The sequence below is a fragment of the Parus major genome, chromosome 1A (assembly GCF_001522545.3).
Source record: "Parus major isolate Abel chromosome 1A, Parus_major1.1, whole genome shotgun sequence".
In the NCBI taxonomy this organism is placed as follows: domain Eukaryota; kingdom Metazoa; phylum Chordata; class Aves; order Passeriformes; family Paridae; genus Parus; species Parus major.
The window spans coordinates 56,809,336-56,823,869 of NC_031773.1; the positions used below are offsets into that span (position 1 = coordinate 56,809,336).

The 14,534-nt window shown below is 44.2% G+C and overlaps 1 protein-coding gene across 8 annotated transcripts in view; it reads right to left on the minus strand.

Annotated features, from left to right (window-relative positions):
• STK38L (serine/threonine kinase 38 like) overlaps window positions 1-14,534 on the minus strand; it is a 45,562-nt gene that overhangs the window by 12,609 nt on the left and 18,419 nt on the right. For 5 of the 8 annotated variants that reach the window (XR_004497524.1, XM_033514447.1, XM_015629043.1 and 2 more), the window contains 5 exons: window positions 5,716-5,860; window positions 3,914-3,965; window positions 2,544-2,666; window positions 1,899-1,982; window positions 217-340 (listed from right to left, as the gene is read on the minus strand). Coding sequence is in view for 7 of the 8 variants with exons in the window: in XM_033514447.1 (XP_033370338.1) it covers window positions 217-340; window positions 1,899-1,982; window positions 2,544-2,666; window positions 3,914-3,965; window positions 5,716-5,849 (517 nt within the window). In the remaining variant the exon portion in view is untranslated. Of the gene's footprint in view, window positions 1-216; window positions 341-1,898; window positions 1,983-2,543; window positions 2,667-3,913; window positions 3,966-5,715; window positions 5,861-6,145; window positions 6,261-8,416; window positions 8,729-10,516; window positions 10,826-14,534 lie in introns of those variants that run through there. The other 3 variants (XM_015629045.3, XM_015629047.3, XM_015629046.3) reach the window with 3 other exon arrangements.

Consider the following 14,534-nt stretch of genomic DNA (forward strand, 5'->3'; position numbering starts at 1 on the left):
AATTGTTTAATTCAAGTCTATTTAATACTCCTTTAACCTTCTTTCCTTTCCCTAAAAATCGGGAATGGTCACATGAGTGGAACTTCATTTAAAAGAATGTTAACATTTTTATCTTCACAAGTTATACAGCACTTTTATTTCTAATATTTTATAAAGCTGACAACAAAAGCTAAGGAAAAAGTACCTGTATCACCTGGGACACAGCACCCAACTTACCTCCAGGTAAAAATTCCATGATCAGGTAAAGGTTCCTTTTATCCTGGAAGCTGTAAAACATTTTCACTACCCAGGCTCCATCCGCTTCAACCAAAATATCTCTTTCTGCTCTGATATGCGCCACCTAAAATTTTGAAAAAGTTGTTATTATTATTATTATTATGATATTGAAATACTTCAACAAGAAACATCACATTACACTCCTAGCCCTACAGCATATGTTCGTGACCTTTAGCAAAGGGTTATTTTTCTAGCTCTTTCCATACCCATATTTTCCATTATTTTTTACAAGATCCTAGATCCTAGGGTTTCTCTAGAAACACAGCACAGCTTTTTAAGCTGGTTCCATTTGTTAGAAAGAACTAACAAAGCTAGTGGGAAAAGTGCAAGTAAGTTCAGGAATATCTGACCTTGCTCAGGATATTCCAATTCCAGCTACATCTTTGGAAAATATATGGAAAGCTGCTACCCATAATTTGCTGGAAATAAAGAATAATGGAGATAGGAGGAGAGGTATGTGTTTCCACTTCAATGCACCCTCATCCTGGAGGAAAAATTGAAGACATATGCATGGAAAAATATTTATTCTAGTAAGAAAAGCAGCAAACAGCCTTCTGCATTTGTTCCGCAGTTCGCTTTAGTTTATTATTGAACCAGTAGAACTGGGGAAAGTATTTCTTTCCACCCTCCACTCCTCAATGCAGCTCTAAAATGCGATAGGAAAACTCTGCTTAAAAATAGCCAGGATTTCTCCCAGTACTACCAGACTTGGCAAAAAAAAAAATACTGGATTATTTATTTTATGTGCCCCCTTTGTTGCTCTCTATAGAACAAGCCAATAAAATTCCAGCAGATAAACAGTCTCCAGGGAAGATCACTGTCCCAAACTGAATGTAGAGTGTGAGCTCAGACTCCTTCCCATATCAGGTTCTGAAATGGGGGCAGCACCACACAAAACCTGGCTGCTCTGCACATCCTGCTGCTCCTCTGGTTCCCTAAATTCAGGGCATGGGCTGCAGGAGACAAAATAATCTGTGCCAGAAAAAAAAAAAAAAAAAAGTACCACTACTGCAAGGAAATGCTGTGCAAATGATTGGTAAGGTTTGGACTAGTATGGAAAAAGTCCTTGTGTCTTGTGACACCCACCCTGGATTTCTTTGCTCTGTGGTGCTAAAGTACTTGCTGAGTCCTCACAGTGAATTGTTAGCTAAAAAGTAAAAGCAAAAACCAAAACAAACAAACAAAATAAAGCAAAAAAAACCCCCAACAAGATTAGATGCAATTATAAAGCAAACCCAGGGAAGACAAAGCTGATGAACAATGTGATTTCTGCTTGTTTTCTTTAAAGGAAAACATCAAATACCTCAGTTTTTACTCTGGCACAGAATTATTTTTCCGGAAGTATTTTCCTTTAAATGCAATTTTACAGATTCAGTACTATAAGATCCGTGTTGATATGGGGAAAAAAATAAAATCTTTTTCACTATTCCAAATTGGTTGTAAATAAAGTATTTTTTAAATGCAGTTACGTGAACTTATTTCCTAACTTCTGCTGCTTTAGTGCTGTGGTAGCAACACCACAGACCCTTTGAACTGACAGACCATTGCAGGGGCTTTCAAAGGAGGAAAACGTTTTATAGACAGGGTAAACTTGAAATTTAGGGGACTTATAGATCACAAACCTGCTCTTTCTCCAGCATATCAGCTTTTCTCAGTATCTTCATTGCATAAATGTGACCTGTATCCTTCTTCTGAACCAGGCGGACCTTTACCAAGAGAGAGAACCCAGTCAAGACTTCTCTTCCTCAGAAATCCACTGGAAAGCTCCCAGTTGCCAGCCATGGAAAAGTTCTCTTGTTAAATATTTAAAAATACATTTAGGTATGTTAAATATTGAAAAAGGAATTATTCTGCACCATGTACAACAGTAACACTAGTGAGGAACAGTCTTTGTTTTAGGAAAAGGCAGCAGGCACAGTGAGTTCCAGGTAGCTTGGACTGTGTAGGTAAAAATCCAGGAGGAGGAATAAATGATGTGACACAGGGCAGAAGGGAGGCTTATCAAGAGGACCTGTGCCCCTGCAAATCCATAATTTTAGAGGGCCACGTGGGCAATATCAGCATGGGAAGCCATGGGAAACAAAGTGTCTTTCCAGAAGGCTTGGGAAATCAATGCATGTGATTAATCACTAGACTTATCACACCTGGAGAATTGCACAAATAGCTGCCGTTCTGCAGTAAAACCATTCATTAAATTGTAATTAGAATGCTTCATTACAGTGGTCAATTCCCTTTTAATCTCCTGTTCAATCAAGAATGCCACAAACCTCCCCAAAGGCTCCTCTTCCTATGACTTTCAAAGACTCAAAGTCATCCAAACCAAGCCTGGTCCTCTTGAGCCGTAGGAACTCCGTTTCCTTGCGAGCGTGCTGTGACCTGCGCAGCTTTTTCTGAGGACACAGACACAGGAATCTGTCAGTCATTTGGCAGTAGAGAATCAAGATATGCACCCTCCCTTCCTGGGAAGCTCTCTGGAATCCCAACAGGAGAGACACTTCTCTGTCTACATTTCTTTCTGAATTTCTCAAAGTATGATCCTCAAGTATGGTCTTTTCTATAGAAGCCTCAGGCACAGTTTCACCTGTTTTTGGTGAGTGGTGGTATTTTATTTTTATTACTCAATTATTTAAAAAAAAAGGAAAGAAGAAAAACTATCATACTAGTCCAAACAAAGTGTATCAGTCCCAAGGCCAAAGTCACTGCCTGAGGCAAAGACTCTTCATTTTGGGCAGTGTGAAGGATCAATAAAAGCTTGAACTGCACCAAAAACAGTGATGAGAGGCAGCAAGAAGCTTACCAAGCAGCAGAGGCCTGGTTACAGATCTACAACAAAATCCATTTGGTTTATGGCAGGCAAGCACTCAATTCTGCAAGAAAAATCTGTCAAAATTCCATCATCTATTTTGTCTGACAAAAATGTCACTGGGATTCACTTAGAGAAGATAAGTGCTGCTCCCAAAGATGCTGAGATCTCAGAGACTGCGAGGAGGTCCCTGGAACAGGTACCTGCCAGACTCCGTGCTGGGATTACAGCATCCTTTAAAGCCACAAGATGGCATTACACACCCACACTCATTTTCCCACTTCTCAGGAGTTACAGCAGCCACAAAAACTCCAAAAGGACTGAGACACTCTTCCTATTTATTTCCCAGCCTGTCCCGAAGGCAGCCATGGTGTAATGGATCTCAGAAAAGCAACTTTTGACCGAAGTTCTGAGGTGGCAATCAGACTGAGATCCCTTCTCAGCTGTATCCAAAAGGAACAAAGGTGTGATGGTTTATTGTTTAAATCAAGAAAAAAATCGTTCAGCATTTTGCTTTCTACCCACAGGCCACTTTTTTTTAATGCCAAATACAAAAGCAAGCAATTTTAATCCTTGAAAAGCTTGCTAGATACTTGCTGTGGCCATATCTCTTAAGAACTACAGGGCAGAATGAAAAGCCTTGGATAGCTACTGCAACTATCAGTCAAGCATATTCCCAGCTTCCCTAATAAACAGATTATAAACAGGGGCAACATTCATGTACAAAATAAAATCTGTCATGCTGTCTGATGTTTCTGTGAGCTCTTCAAATGCCCATTTGAAGCAGTGGGACAAAAGCAAAGCAGCTTGTAAAGTTACTTAAGCAGTATTTACCTCCTCATCTGCAAGGCCTTCCTCTTCCATAGCCACTTCCAGCTTCTTCTGCCTGCCAAGGAGAGAAATGGGATTGCACCCTTTATTATTTATTAAAACCAAACATAACACAACAGCAAGTCAACACCTTTGCTTCACATACTCCAAATACTGGAGAATTTTCCTCAAATGGAAATTTGAAGGCAGACAGCCCCACTCCACCCAGTTACTCATTTGTGAACAAAGCTGAGGAAAATGTAGAAGCAAATTTAAGCATATGCTTATCTTGCATCACAGAATCAAGGATTAAACATATATGACAAAGTATGTCATTAGAGTGATTATATCTTGTTGAATTGAGGCTGTTCTTATCAATTAGGATTACAAACCTAACAAAAATGGGTTTTTTCACCGTTTCTATCTCAGCTCCATCTCCCACACACCAGTCAGCTCCAGATTCCATCCCCTCTGTGTAACCACCTTCCCCTGGTCACACACCTGATTCCACCCCCACCTTCCTCCCATGCCAAGTAAACTCTACCCTCTGAATGCACCATCCTCTCCCCCTCCCAGTGTCCTGCCCAGGCCAAGGCTCTAACTCTTCCACCATGCCATGCCAGACTGGGAGGCTCTGAGTGGGGAGCAAAGCCTGGGAATACCCCACAGGTGGCAGGGGGTCAGCACAAGGCAATGTGGCTGCAGGACCCCTTTCTGTCCACCCACATGATGCTCCTTTACAGCTGCCTGGGTGCAGCTTTCTGAAGGCTGGTTACCCCCTGCAGCAGGCAAGGATTTGAAGACTTGGAATGAGGCTGCTGGTGCCTTTCTGCACGTTGGGAAATACAGCAGGATCTTCTAAATTACAGGCCCTTGCTAGATAGTCTATTCTCCTAACTAAAAGCAACTCCATTACATGGAATAATGACTAAATATGATGAAGAGAGAAACCCTGCTGCTTGACTGAAAACTCTTCAATTAAAAACGTATTACCAGGGGAACGATAATTTCACACACTAATGACAATCCAACACAACATTCATTATGATCAAACACCTGGTGCTTTGACACCTAAGTGAAGTGGCACTTGACCAACTCAGAGACAGGACTGGGCACTGCTGGAAGAAGCTGAGTGGTGATGACCATCCCATACTCCCATGCAAGGAATAGCAGGCAGCACCACTCCAGAAGAATTTACTAATGGGGATTACATTATCCCCAAAAGTCTCCCTGGCCACCTGAGAGCCCCTCAAACCCTCCATCATCAACCCCTTATTTCTTTGCTGCCCCTTATTTCCATGCCAGCTCTTTTCCTTCTTTCCTTACCCCATCACCCCATCGAACACCTCTCAGTCCTATTCCGTATCTCCTATATACTCCCTCCTACAGGGTTTAGGAATCTTGGCATAAGCTCCTTGGTGCAGAGCAAGAACAGACACTACAAGCCACTGCCTTACCCCAAACCAAGCTCCCACCCCTCAGCAGCTCTGCAGAGTTCATTCCCTGCGGATGCAAGGGAATCAGAGGTCACCAACCTCACACAGAAGAAGAAACCTCACATGAACTGCAAAATAATCCCCCGCACAGAGCACAGAATAACTGATGAGGAGGTAAACTGCATGAAAACAGAAGTGGAGCTCCTTGATCACCCAGTGACTGTGTTGTTCACAGGTCCCCACAAAGACAGCCTGCGCCCTCTAGGAATTCATTCCCTGCCACCACATACAGAAAAATTTCCCAGAGCTGTCCCATCCCTGGGGATTGAAGTGCCCTTGAACAAACTGCAAGAAAAGCTGCAGAGGGGTGAGAGGAAGCAGAGGCAGTACCTGGTTTCCCTCTCCTCGTGCTGTATAATTAGGTTGCTGTAGAAGTTCTCCAGCGTGAGTTTGGCCACCGTGACTCTCTCCCGGGTGTGGTTACTCATGGGAAAGGATGTTGTAGTCCCTGCAGTCATCGCCATGGTAACATGTACTGAAACAGAGCAGGTCAAATCATTACTCACTTCAAAAAGAAAATTAAAAATATATATATTCCTCTTTCCCACTCTCCATCTCCAAATTCTTAGGCACTCCAGAATTCATAGGAAAGGCACTGTTCTTTAGCTATACAAAACCTTATTAAAAGTTGCCTTAAAAAATTATTATTATTATAGAGATAGCAGGAGGATGTGCTACCCACTCTCTAAAAAACAACAACATGCTGGCAAAACAAAGAGTCAATCATAGCAAAGAGCACTGCATGCTCTGGGCAGCTCACCCAGCTGTGTTTCTCCACAAATAAGGAAAATGTTCCTCTGGCAGACCTGGGCCCAGCCTGGGGGAGGGAAGAGGAAAAGGGGAAGGAGAGAGAAGGATCAGGCAGCTCCCAAAGCTGGACTTGTCACAACTTCATGACAATTTCAGACTCAAAAAATTCTAGATGCTAAAAAAAAAAAAAAAAAAAAAAAGTAGGATAAAATGAGACAGCAAATGGACCAAACCCCTAACCCCAGTCCAGAGGATCAAATATATTTGAATTTTAAAGCTGCTCCACAAAGTTGCACATGGCCAGGTGGTACTTAAAGTCCAGGGCACATGGGCACCTCCAAACTGGGAAGGAAGAAGAAAGCAGAAAGAAGAAAGGCTGCTCTCCTTAAGAGCTTTCATCATGAACCCAAAGAACTTGGATGTACTGGAACAACACTTTTTAATGCTGGAAAAAGACATCTCGGGGGCAGCTCTGAATGCCCTGCAGCTGATCCAGGAAAGCCAGAGGAGATTAAAAAACCAAAAAACCAGCACAGTTTGTCCTAAGATTCATGCCGTACCTGGAAGTGGGTTGAGGCACTTCAGGAGAGCCTCATGGAAGAAAAAGCATGAAAAGCAGCATCTCAGCCCCACTCCCATTTGGTCGGGTTGTTTTGAGGTTAGTTTTGGAAAATTACACAGAAGTAATCACAGAAACACAAATGGCCTGTGCTGGAAGGGACCTCAAATGTCTTGTTCTCCATCCCTCTGCCACAGGCAGGGCCACCTTCCACTATCCCAGATTGCTCAGAGCTCCATCCAGCCTGGCCTTGGACACTGCCAGGGTTGGGACAGCCACAGCTTCTCTGGGCAATCTGTGCCAGGGCCTCACCCCCCTCAGAGGGAACAATTCCTTCCTCATATCCAATCTAAACCTGCTTTCTGTCAGTGTGAAGCCATTGCCCCTTGTCCTGTCACTCCAGGCCCTTGTCAAGAGTCTCTCTCCATCTTTCCTGTGGGTTCCCTTCAGGCACTGGGCTTCCTTTTTATTATTTACTTAATCCTTCCATTTCACCAGGGGATTGTGCAGAAGACAAATCCAGAATTAGGCTTAATTTAAGCAGATCCTAATAGCTTTTAAGGTGAACTGATTAGGGGTTTCATATAGAAGAAAACTCGCACGTCCACACTGGGGCAGGAAGATCGCTGAACTCTGCTCCAGGCTCTTTGTTTTCATTCTGCCTGCTGCACTCAGAGAGGGTGGGATTTCATCCTGTGGATTTTCCATGGGATCTGATGTGACAATAGGATATTTGTTGCCAGAAACGCAGCTGCTGTGTCACAAATAAAGGCGTTTTATAGCATCATGTAGATATTATTTTAGCTGTTTATTTTGAAGTGCACAAGACACCAGAATTCTGAGAATAAAAATACATCTCTCCATAAAGGCACAAAGAGGTATTAATAGCACTACAGCTGCTTCAAAGTGATGCCAGTATTTCTGGTTTTTAATCAATCTTTTATCCCTTTCAGTTTTCTACTAAAGAAAGATGAGATCTGTCAATTCCTAGTAGTGTTTACTAAAAATTAGGCAGTTCTATTATTCACACAGAGGCATCTCCCATGCTGGACACATCTCCAAAAGCTGGGAGAACTTAGCACTGGTCTCGTTGTTTATTGTACAATTTTACACTTTTTCCCTCAATAGATGGGAAAAGTAAATACAAAACAGTTGTTAAGAGGAAATCAAACAGAGCAACTGCTGACCACATAGCGGCACCTGTGATTAAGGTATTTCAAGAAATGGCCTAACAGAGTAAAAACCTGCCTTTTGATAATTTTGGAACATCAGGATAGAGCAGCATTAACCCAGGCTTGAAATGGATTAACCTTTACTTAAGGTATAGCGGGCACACTCTCACACTGGCTATTTCTCCTTTGCATGTCTTGTATTCCTGGTAGGATAAAAGAACACTGCAACTTGATTTCCTGTTCATTTGTTTTCCCCATGCTCTGCACTCACAAATGCAGGCACTGCCAGACAGCAAATCCAAGTCACTGGGTTTTATTAAACTTGCAGAAAGGAGATCTCAATTCCAGCGCTGGCACCCCACACTATGAACAGCAGGGCTGACTCTCATATGCTTCACAGGAGGGAAATACAGATGAGTGTTCTCAGTTAGCTCTGCCACTATGGGGAAAAAAAATCCAACCCAAAACCACCAGAAAGAAAACATCTGTAAAACCAAGAGAAACCTTAAGCTCTCCAGAGTCCCCAAAGTAAATGAAAAAGAGCACAGACCTGGCAGAAGGCACCAGATATCCCACAAAATCCTACGTGAACTCACAGCTGAGAAAACCTCTTCAGCCTTTTTTGTCCTGTGTTTCTGCTTCCACTAACGAGCCCTCAAACACAACACAAATCCACATCCCAGACAAAATATTCAGCTGGGAGTCACCAAGTACAGTCCTTATGCATGACCTTTAAAAACAAGTGATGCAGAGGGATGTGGGCGGGAAGGAAGGAGCTCCAAAATAGGACCTTTTAGTGACAGCACACTACTTGTACTGACCTCACCACATTAACGGAAATGCTCTGAAAAGGTGCCACCCATAATTCTTGGAAGTGACTGATGAACCTACTAGTTCACCCAAATTCGTGCCACTTCCATAATGGAACCATTCCACTCCTGCTGCATCACCGGAATTACTTTAGGTTCCCTGGACCATGAAGAAGGTCATATTCAACCAGCTGGCCGCATTCAGCCAGAACTCCTCCGGCTGACAGGAGGAGTTCTGGCTAAAGGATCTTTCTGAAGGGCCTGGAACATCCCCAAGTGTGAGGAAGAAAGACATCAAACGGATGTAATCGACAGGAGCTGCTGAGCCCGTGGGATCAGGGCTTGGAGCTGCAGGAGCAGAGATGCCATATGTGCTGCCTGGCCCAGGAAATGAGCCTGTGCCTCCCGCAGGGATGGCTGAAATCCCAGCCTGAGCTCTCCTGATGCCAGCTCGGCACCTGCAGCACAGGCATAAGGAGTTATGGATGTGCAGCAGCTGGGCAAAGTCTTGCCACCAGAGGCGAGAACAGCACAGAGGGGAGGAGAGGAGGGATGTTTCCCTAGGACAAAGGAGAGCAGGGAACAGCTACAGAAAGGGCAGAGCAGCCAAATGCTACTGAACTGGAGTTTTCAAGAGATGTCTCCAAGCAAGTCTATCCTGATCCATCACTGAATAGAATATCAGTCAGCTGGAATGGTCCTCTCCCTCCTGCTAGCATACACTTGACCCTTTTCTTCCTAGACCTTTCCTGACTGGGAAGAAGAGAAACGCCAAGCAGCACTGACTACAACTTCAATCCGTATTCCCATTTGTCACAACAGCTCTAAATCAAACTCTGTTTGCCCGCAGTTTCCACTGTCTAAACCTCAACACCCAGATTCTGCTGTACCACTGGTAACTCCAAACCCCACATCCTCTCTGGGGCACCTCTTGGCAGCTCCCACAGCCTGTCATTAATGTTTTTATTAAACTATTGGATTAAATCTCCTGTTAATGAGTGCAAGATCACAGAGGCATCCAATCCCACCTGCTGCAGCAGCTCTGAAAAGGAGAGATGGAAGAAATCAAACCAAATGGAGAACTGCTCTGCCCTGAAACATAACACTTTGTGGGATCACTTTCTAATCAGGAAGGGATAAGAAGATAGAATCCAAGCCTCCTGCACAGGCAAGTCTCCTGCACAGCTCTGCCAGTAAGAAAAGCCACAGGATATGTCAAATCAGGCTGGGTCTATACTATCGAACTAATCTGAACCTAAGTCACACAATGGAAACATTTTTATTTTTGAAGCCACATGTTACATAGTTACACAGTAGCCCTAGAATAAATTTACTCAGGACTCAGTGAGTACTTAAGTCAGGAAGCAAACCCCACATCCAATTCTGCCAGAGGGGAAAAACACCTTTCTTCCACATGACAGAAGAATGGGTCTCCAACCTGGATTTACAATGTCAAGCTACACACATGTTCAGCAGGACAGAGAAGAGCAATCCTCCCCCCAAAATTACATCAATTTACAGAAAGACTGATAGTAATTCTAATTTATCCACTCAAGCATACCCCTAAAGTCCAGCACCTAGGAAGGCAGCTTGCTATTACAGTAAAAACTGCCAAGTTTATGAAGTTTACATTTGACATTCCAAGAGAATTTGCGTCTTGAATCAAAGCCTCTGGATAAGGCAGATATGAAAACATATTTTTGCCTTTCAAAATTCCCATTGTTTCAGCATGACACTGAACTTGCTCCTGAAATGAAGTACAGAAATGGCATTTTTCAAGAATTAGGAACTAAAAGAGAAAGAAGAGATGAAGCAAACACAGAGCACAATCAAGTGGGTACCTTCAGAAATTCCAGCTGTCACCACTGTGTCCAAAGCTGGGGCTCTTCTGGGTAAGAAGTGAGAGCAGACTCTGCTTGGCACCTTTCAGACAACACAGCCCAGCAACTCACCAAGCTGGGCACTAAAACCACGGCTGACAAGGATTATATTCAAAAAATGACAAGAATTATATTTTAAAAATGAGGTGCTATCTAGGAAAGCAGCAAAGACATGGCAAAGCTTCAAGCACAAGCACCAGCCCTGCAGTCTCCAAACTGTTTGAATTCTCCTAAAGAGAGACAGGATATATATAAAACTGAAAAAAAGCCAACCCACCATACACAAATAACAGCATGATTCACACCAAGGGGCAGTGGGCAGGGCCAGACAAATGAAAAAAACCAGCCTGAAGCTCAGCAGGATGATGTGGTGGGACGTACTCTGAGCAGTTTCTGAGACATGCAGCCATTCGTGGGATAAGCAAATGGAGAACAAAGATAAAAATGCCGCACAACAGCTGATAGTTCCAGAGAGAAACAGAAGGAGAAAGTACCATCAGCCCAGAGGGAAAATTACTTTCTGCACTACAGTTTCTGCTCGCACAGGTTTGGCAGCTGTGCTGTGCATATTTTCACCATCCAATTGTTCATACTGAACAGTTTATACTGTTTATACTGATCCTGTGGGAGATCACAGAACGGCCCATGCCGAAAGGGACCTTAAAGCCCATCCAGTTCCAAACCCCTACCATGGGCAGGGACACCTTCCACTGTCCCAGCTCGCTCCAAGCCCCATCCAACCTGGCTTTGGACAATGCCAGGGATCCAGGTGCAGCCACAGCTTCTCTGGGCAACCTGTGTCAGGGCCTCAGCACCCTCACAGGGAACAATTTCTTCCTCATATCCAACCTAAACCTGCTCTCTGTCACTGTGAAGCCACTGCCCTTTGTCCTGTCACTCCAGGCCCTTGTCAAGAGTCTCTCTCCATCTTTCCTGTGGGTTCCCTTCAGGCACTGCAAGGCCACAATGAGGTCACCCCAAAGCCTTCTCTTCCCCAGGCTGAACAATCCCAATTGTTCCCTCAGCCTTTCCTCCCAGCAGAGCTGCTCCATCCCTCTGATGTCCTTGGTGTCCCTGCTCTGGCCTGGCTGCAGCAGCTCCCTGTCCTTCCTGTGCTGGGCCCAGGGCTGGATGCAGCCCTGCAGGGGGGGCTCAGCAGAGCCGGGCAGAGGGGCAGGATCCCCCTCCCCTGCTGCCCTGGGTGCAGCCCAGCACAGGGCCGTTCTGTGTTCTTTTTCTATAACCCACTTTAAATCCAATTCCAAAGCTTTTGATTAACCTCCAGAAACCCCCAAAACTTGACAGGACCCTGAAGTCCCCAAGCAGCAAGCTGACAAGAAAACCCCACTAGTCCCACCTATGTCAATCATGGGCTAGTATTTTTCAACTCCTGGGGTGTGATATTAATATTTGTGTTATTTCTAAATACAGCTTTCTGTACTTAGAACAGAATGCTGTCCCAAGTGCACTCATGTCAGTTTCAAAAACCCTTCAGCTCAATAGGTTTTGACCTAATAGTCCCATTTCAGCCTCGCGATGATGCTAGCTGCTGCTACTGAGATTCCTAATTATCAGATCAGCATGTTTGCCAAGCACTGCTCTGGGGTATGTTTCAGACAGAAAAATAAATATTTATTTCCTCATAATTCATGTTTTCAGTAATATCACCATTCACGAGCATCTGTTTTATTTAATCTGCTACCTAAAGGAAGAAACATTCCCTGCCATACAAAACAAACTGGGTATTTCATGAGCAGATTTTTCTTTAACATTATTGCCATGACCAGATCCTTCTGACACCCTTCAATTTTCATAACAGTCTCCCTTTGGGAAGGGAAAACAAAGTAATACTGCAACATGGCATCACTGACACCAGTATTTCATTTACCTTTATTTACATCATCTCCTTTAGCTTTCCTTACCCAACGTGCATTATGGTTGAATAAGTTTTGTTACTTTAATGTGCCAGAATTAATCATATTTGTTCTATTTAAAGTACCAATAATAAACTGAATAAAATTAGCCCCATTGGAACAGGCTTTGCTATTTAAAAGCTGAAGATGTTCAAATGTTTTAGCCATTTTCAGTCATTCTTCCCCCATGGGGCATCTGGGTGAGGCGCCTGCTATAGTCCCAGCTAAAAGCAGAAAGTGCTCCATGACTCGTGAACCAAAAGGAGTGGACACACCCTGGGCCTGATCCCCAGGGCTGTGAGAAAACCCTGGGGAAACACTGCCAGGGTTTTCTGGCACAAAGGATTCAGGATGCAAACACTGCACAAATCCTGCAGCCACTGTGGTGATGGTGTGGTGATGATGATGACACCCAGGGAAACCCAGGGGACAGCAAGCCCCAGAGAGCCTTTTGTGGATGTCAGCATCCAACTCCAACATGCTCCCTAAACCCCAGAAGATCTTAATGCACCCAAAAAAGATTATTTTCAAGATGGAGGAAGGTACTTTTCTGCTTTGAGGTGAATTCCTAACCCTCAAAACATCCCAAAATAGCAGTGTGGGGCTCTGATTAGAGCAGGCAAAAAACCCCTCTGCCAAACAGCAGGAACCCCTCCCAGCCCAGGCCAGGGCTGTGTGTGTGCTGTAAGCTGGCACAAGCCAGGACTGTCTCTGAAAGGAGCCGTCCCATTTTCCATCCAACCATCTGTTTGCTTCCCTCCTGCTGCTGCTCTGTGCTTTGCGCCAGCACGAGAAGCTGCACGACTCACACTGAGGAACCATTACCAGGCTGAAATAAATTCTTTTTAAAATAGTTTGGGTGAGGCCGGTTTCACCTGCAGTGATTGACAAGGGCCACCCTGCCCTAGGTTGAGCACACTTGGTCCTTCCCATGCAGTCCAAAAGCACGAAATAAGAGGGCAAGGCCTCCTTGTCTTTTAATTTGGCTCACAGAAATTAATCTCAGAAATCATTCCAACACACCCACAGTAATTATAAGGAAATATTTCCTAATATGGAATAAAAACCAAATATTGGAGTTGTGCTGCACTCCAGGATTTCCTGCTATTCAACACAGCTGAGCAGCAGAAGTCTCCCACGAACAGCAGCCGAGATTCAGCTCTCTGCTGCTTTCGACAAGCAGCAAGTGCAAATTCATTTCCCTAACAGGAAAAGGTACAGGCTGAAACTATGTATGGGTATACAAGAGTATACAGGGGAATATATGTGTAAACTACATCTACCTATACCAATGTAAGATCCATAAACAATGTAACCCCTTCAGAGTTAATCTTTTGTCTGCTTCAAGAAGCAAAGAAACTTTTGATCCAAACGTCACAACCTTGGCTTTCACAAACAATGGGAGACTGGCCATCTAAAGTTTAAAAAAGTAAATCCACTAATAAGGTCACTTCCATCTCAGCTCCACTTGCATCAGCCTCTGGTGATACAAAGCCTTTGGTGATTACATTCTTTAAGCTCTACTGTCAATAGCTCTGTCCCAAAGTGAGGAGCAGATTTCCAGATATTCCATACTTAAAACACTTACTCAGCACTGAAGGACATGCAATGACTTACCAAAATCTTCCTGAGCTCAGTTCTTTCAAACAACTCATTTTATTTTTTTTTACTTCTTAAGACAATCCAGGCATTGGGGCTTAGCAGTGCCCACTCAAACTGCCTCACTGTGCACGTGTGTGTGGCTGTGGGCAGGACTCCCCCACCCACTCCAGCCTCACACGGAGAGAGGGGACACACAGGGGTTGTACTTCGGCTCCACCAGAGAGGAGCTAGGGCAAGAGCCACGAACAGGAAGGGAACAGAGGTGCTGGTGTCTCCCCACACTGCTGTTTTCCAAGGAGTGCTCCAAGTGGGAGGTCAGCTCAGGACAACACTCTGGATGACTAAATGAAGCATGAGACCTGATGAGGGAACCAGACCTGCAGTCCCAAGCAGCCACTCCTTTCTTCCAGTGTTTACCACTGGGTCCATTTTAATTTCCTGGGGACAAGAGAAATAAGTAGCTT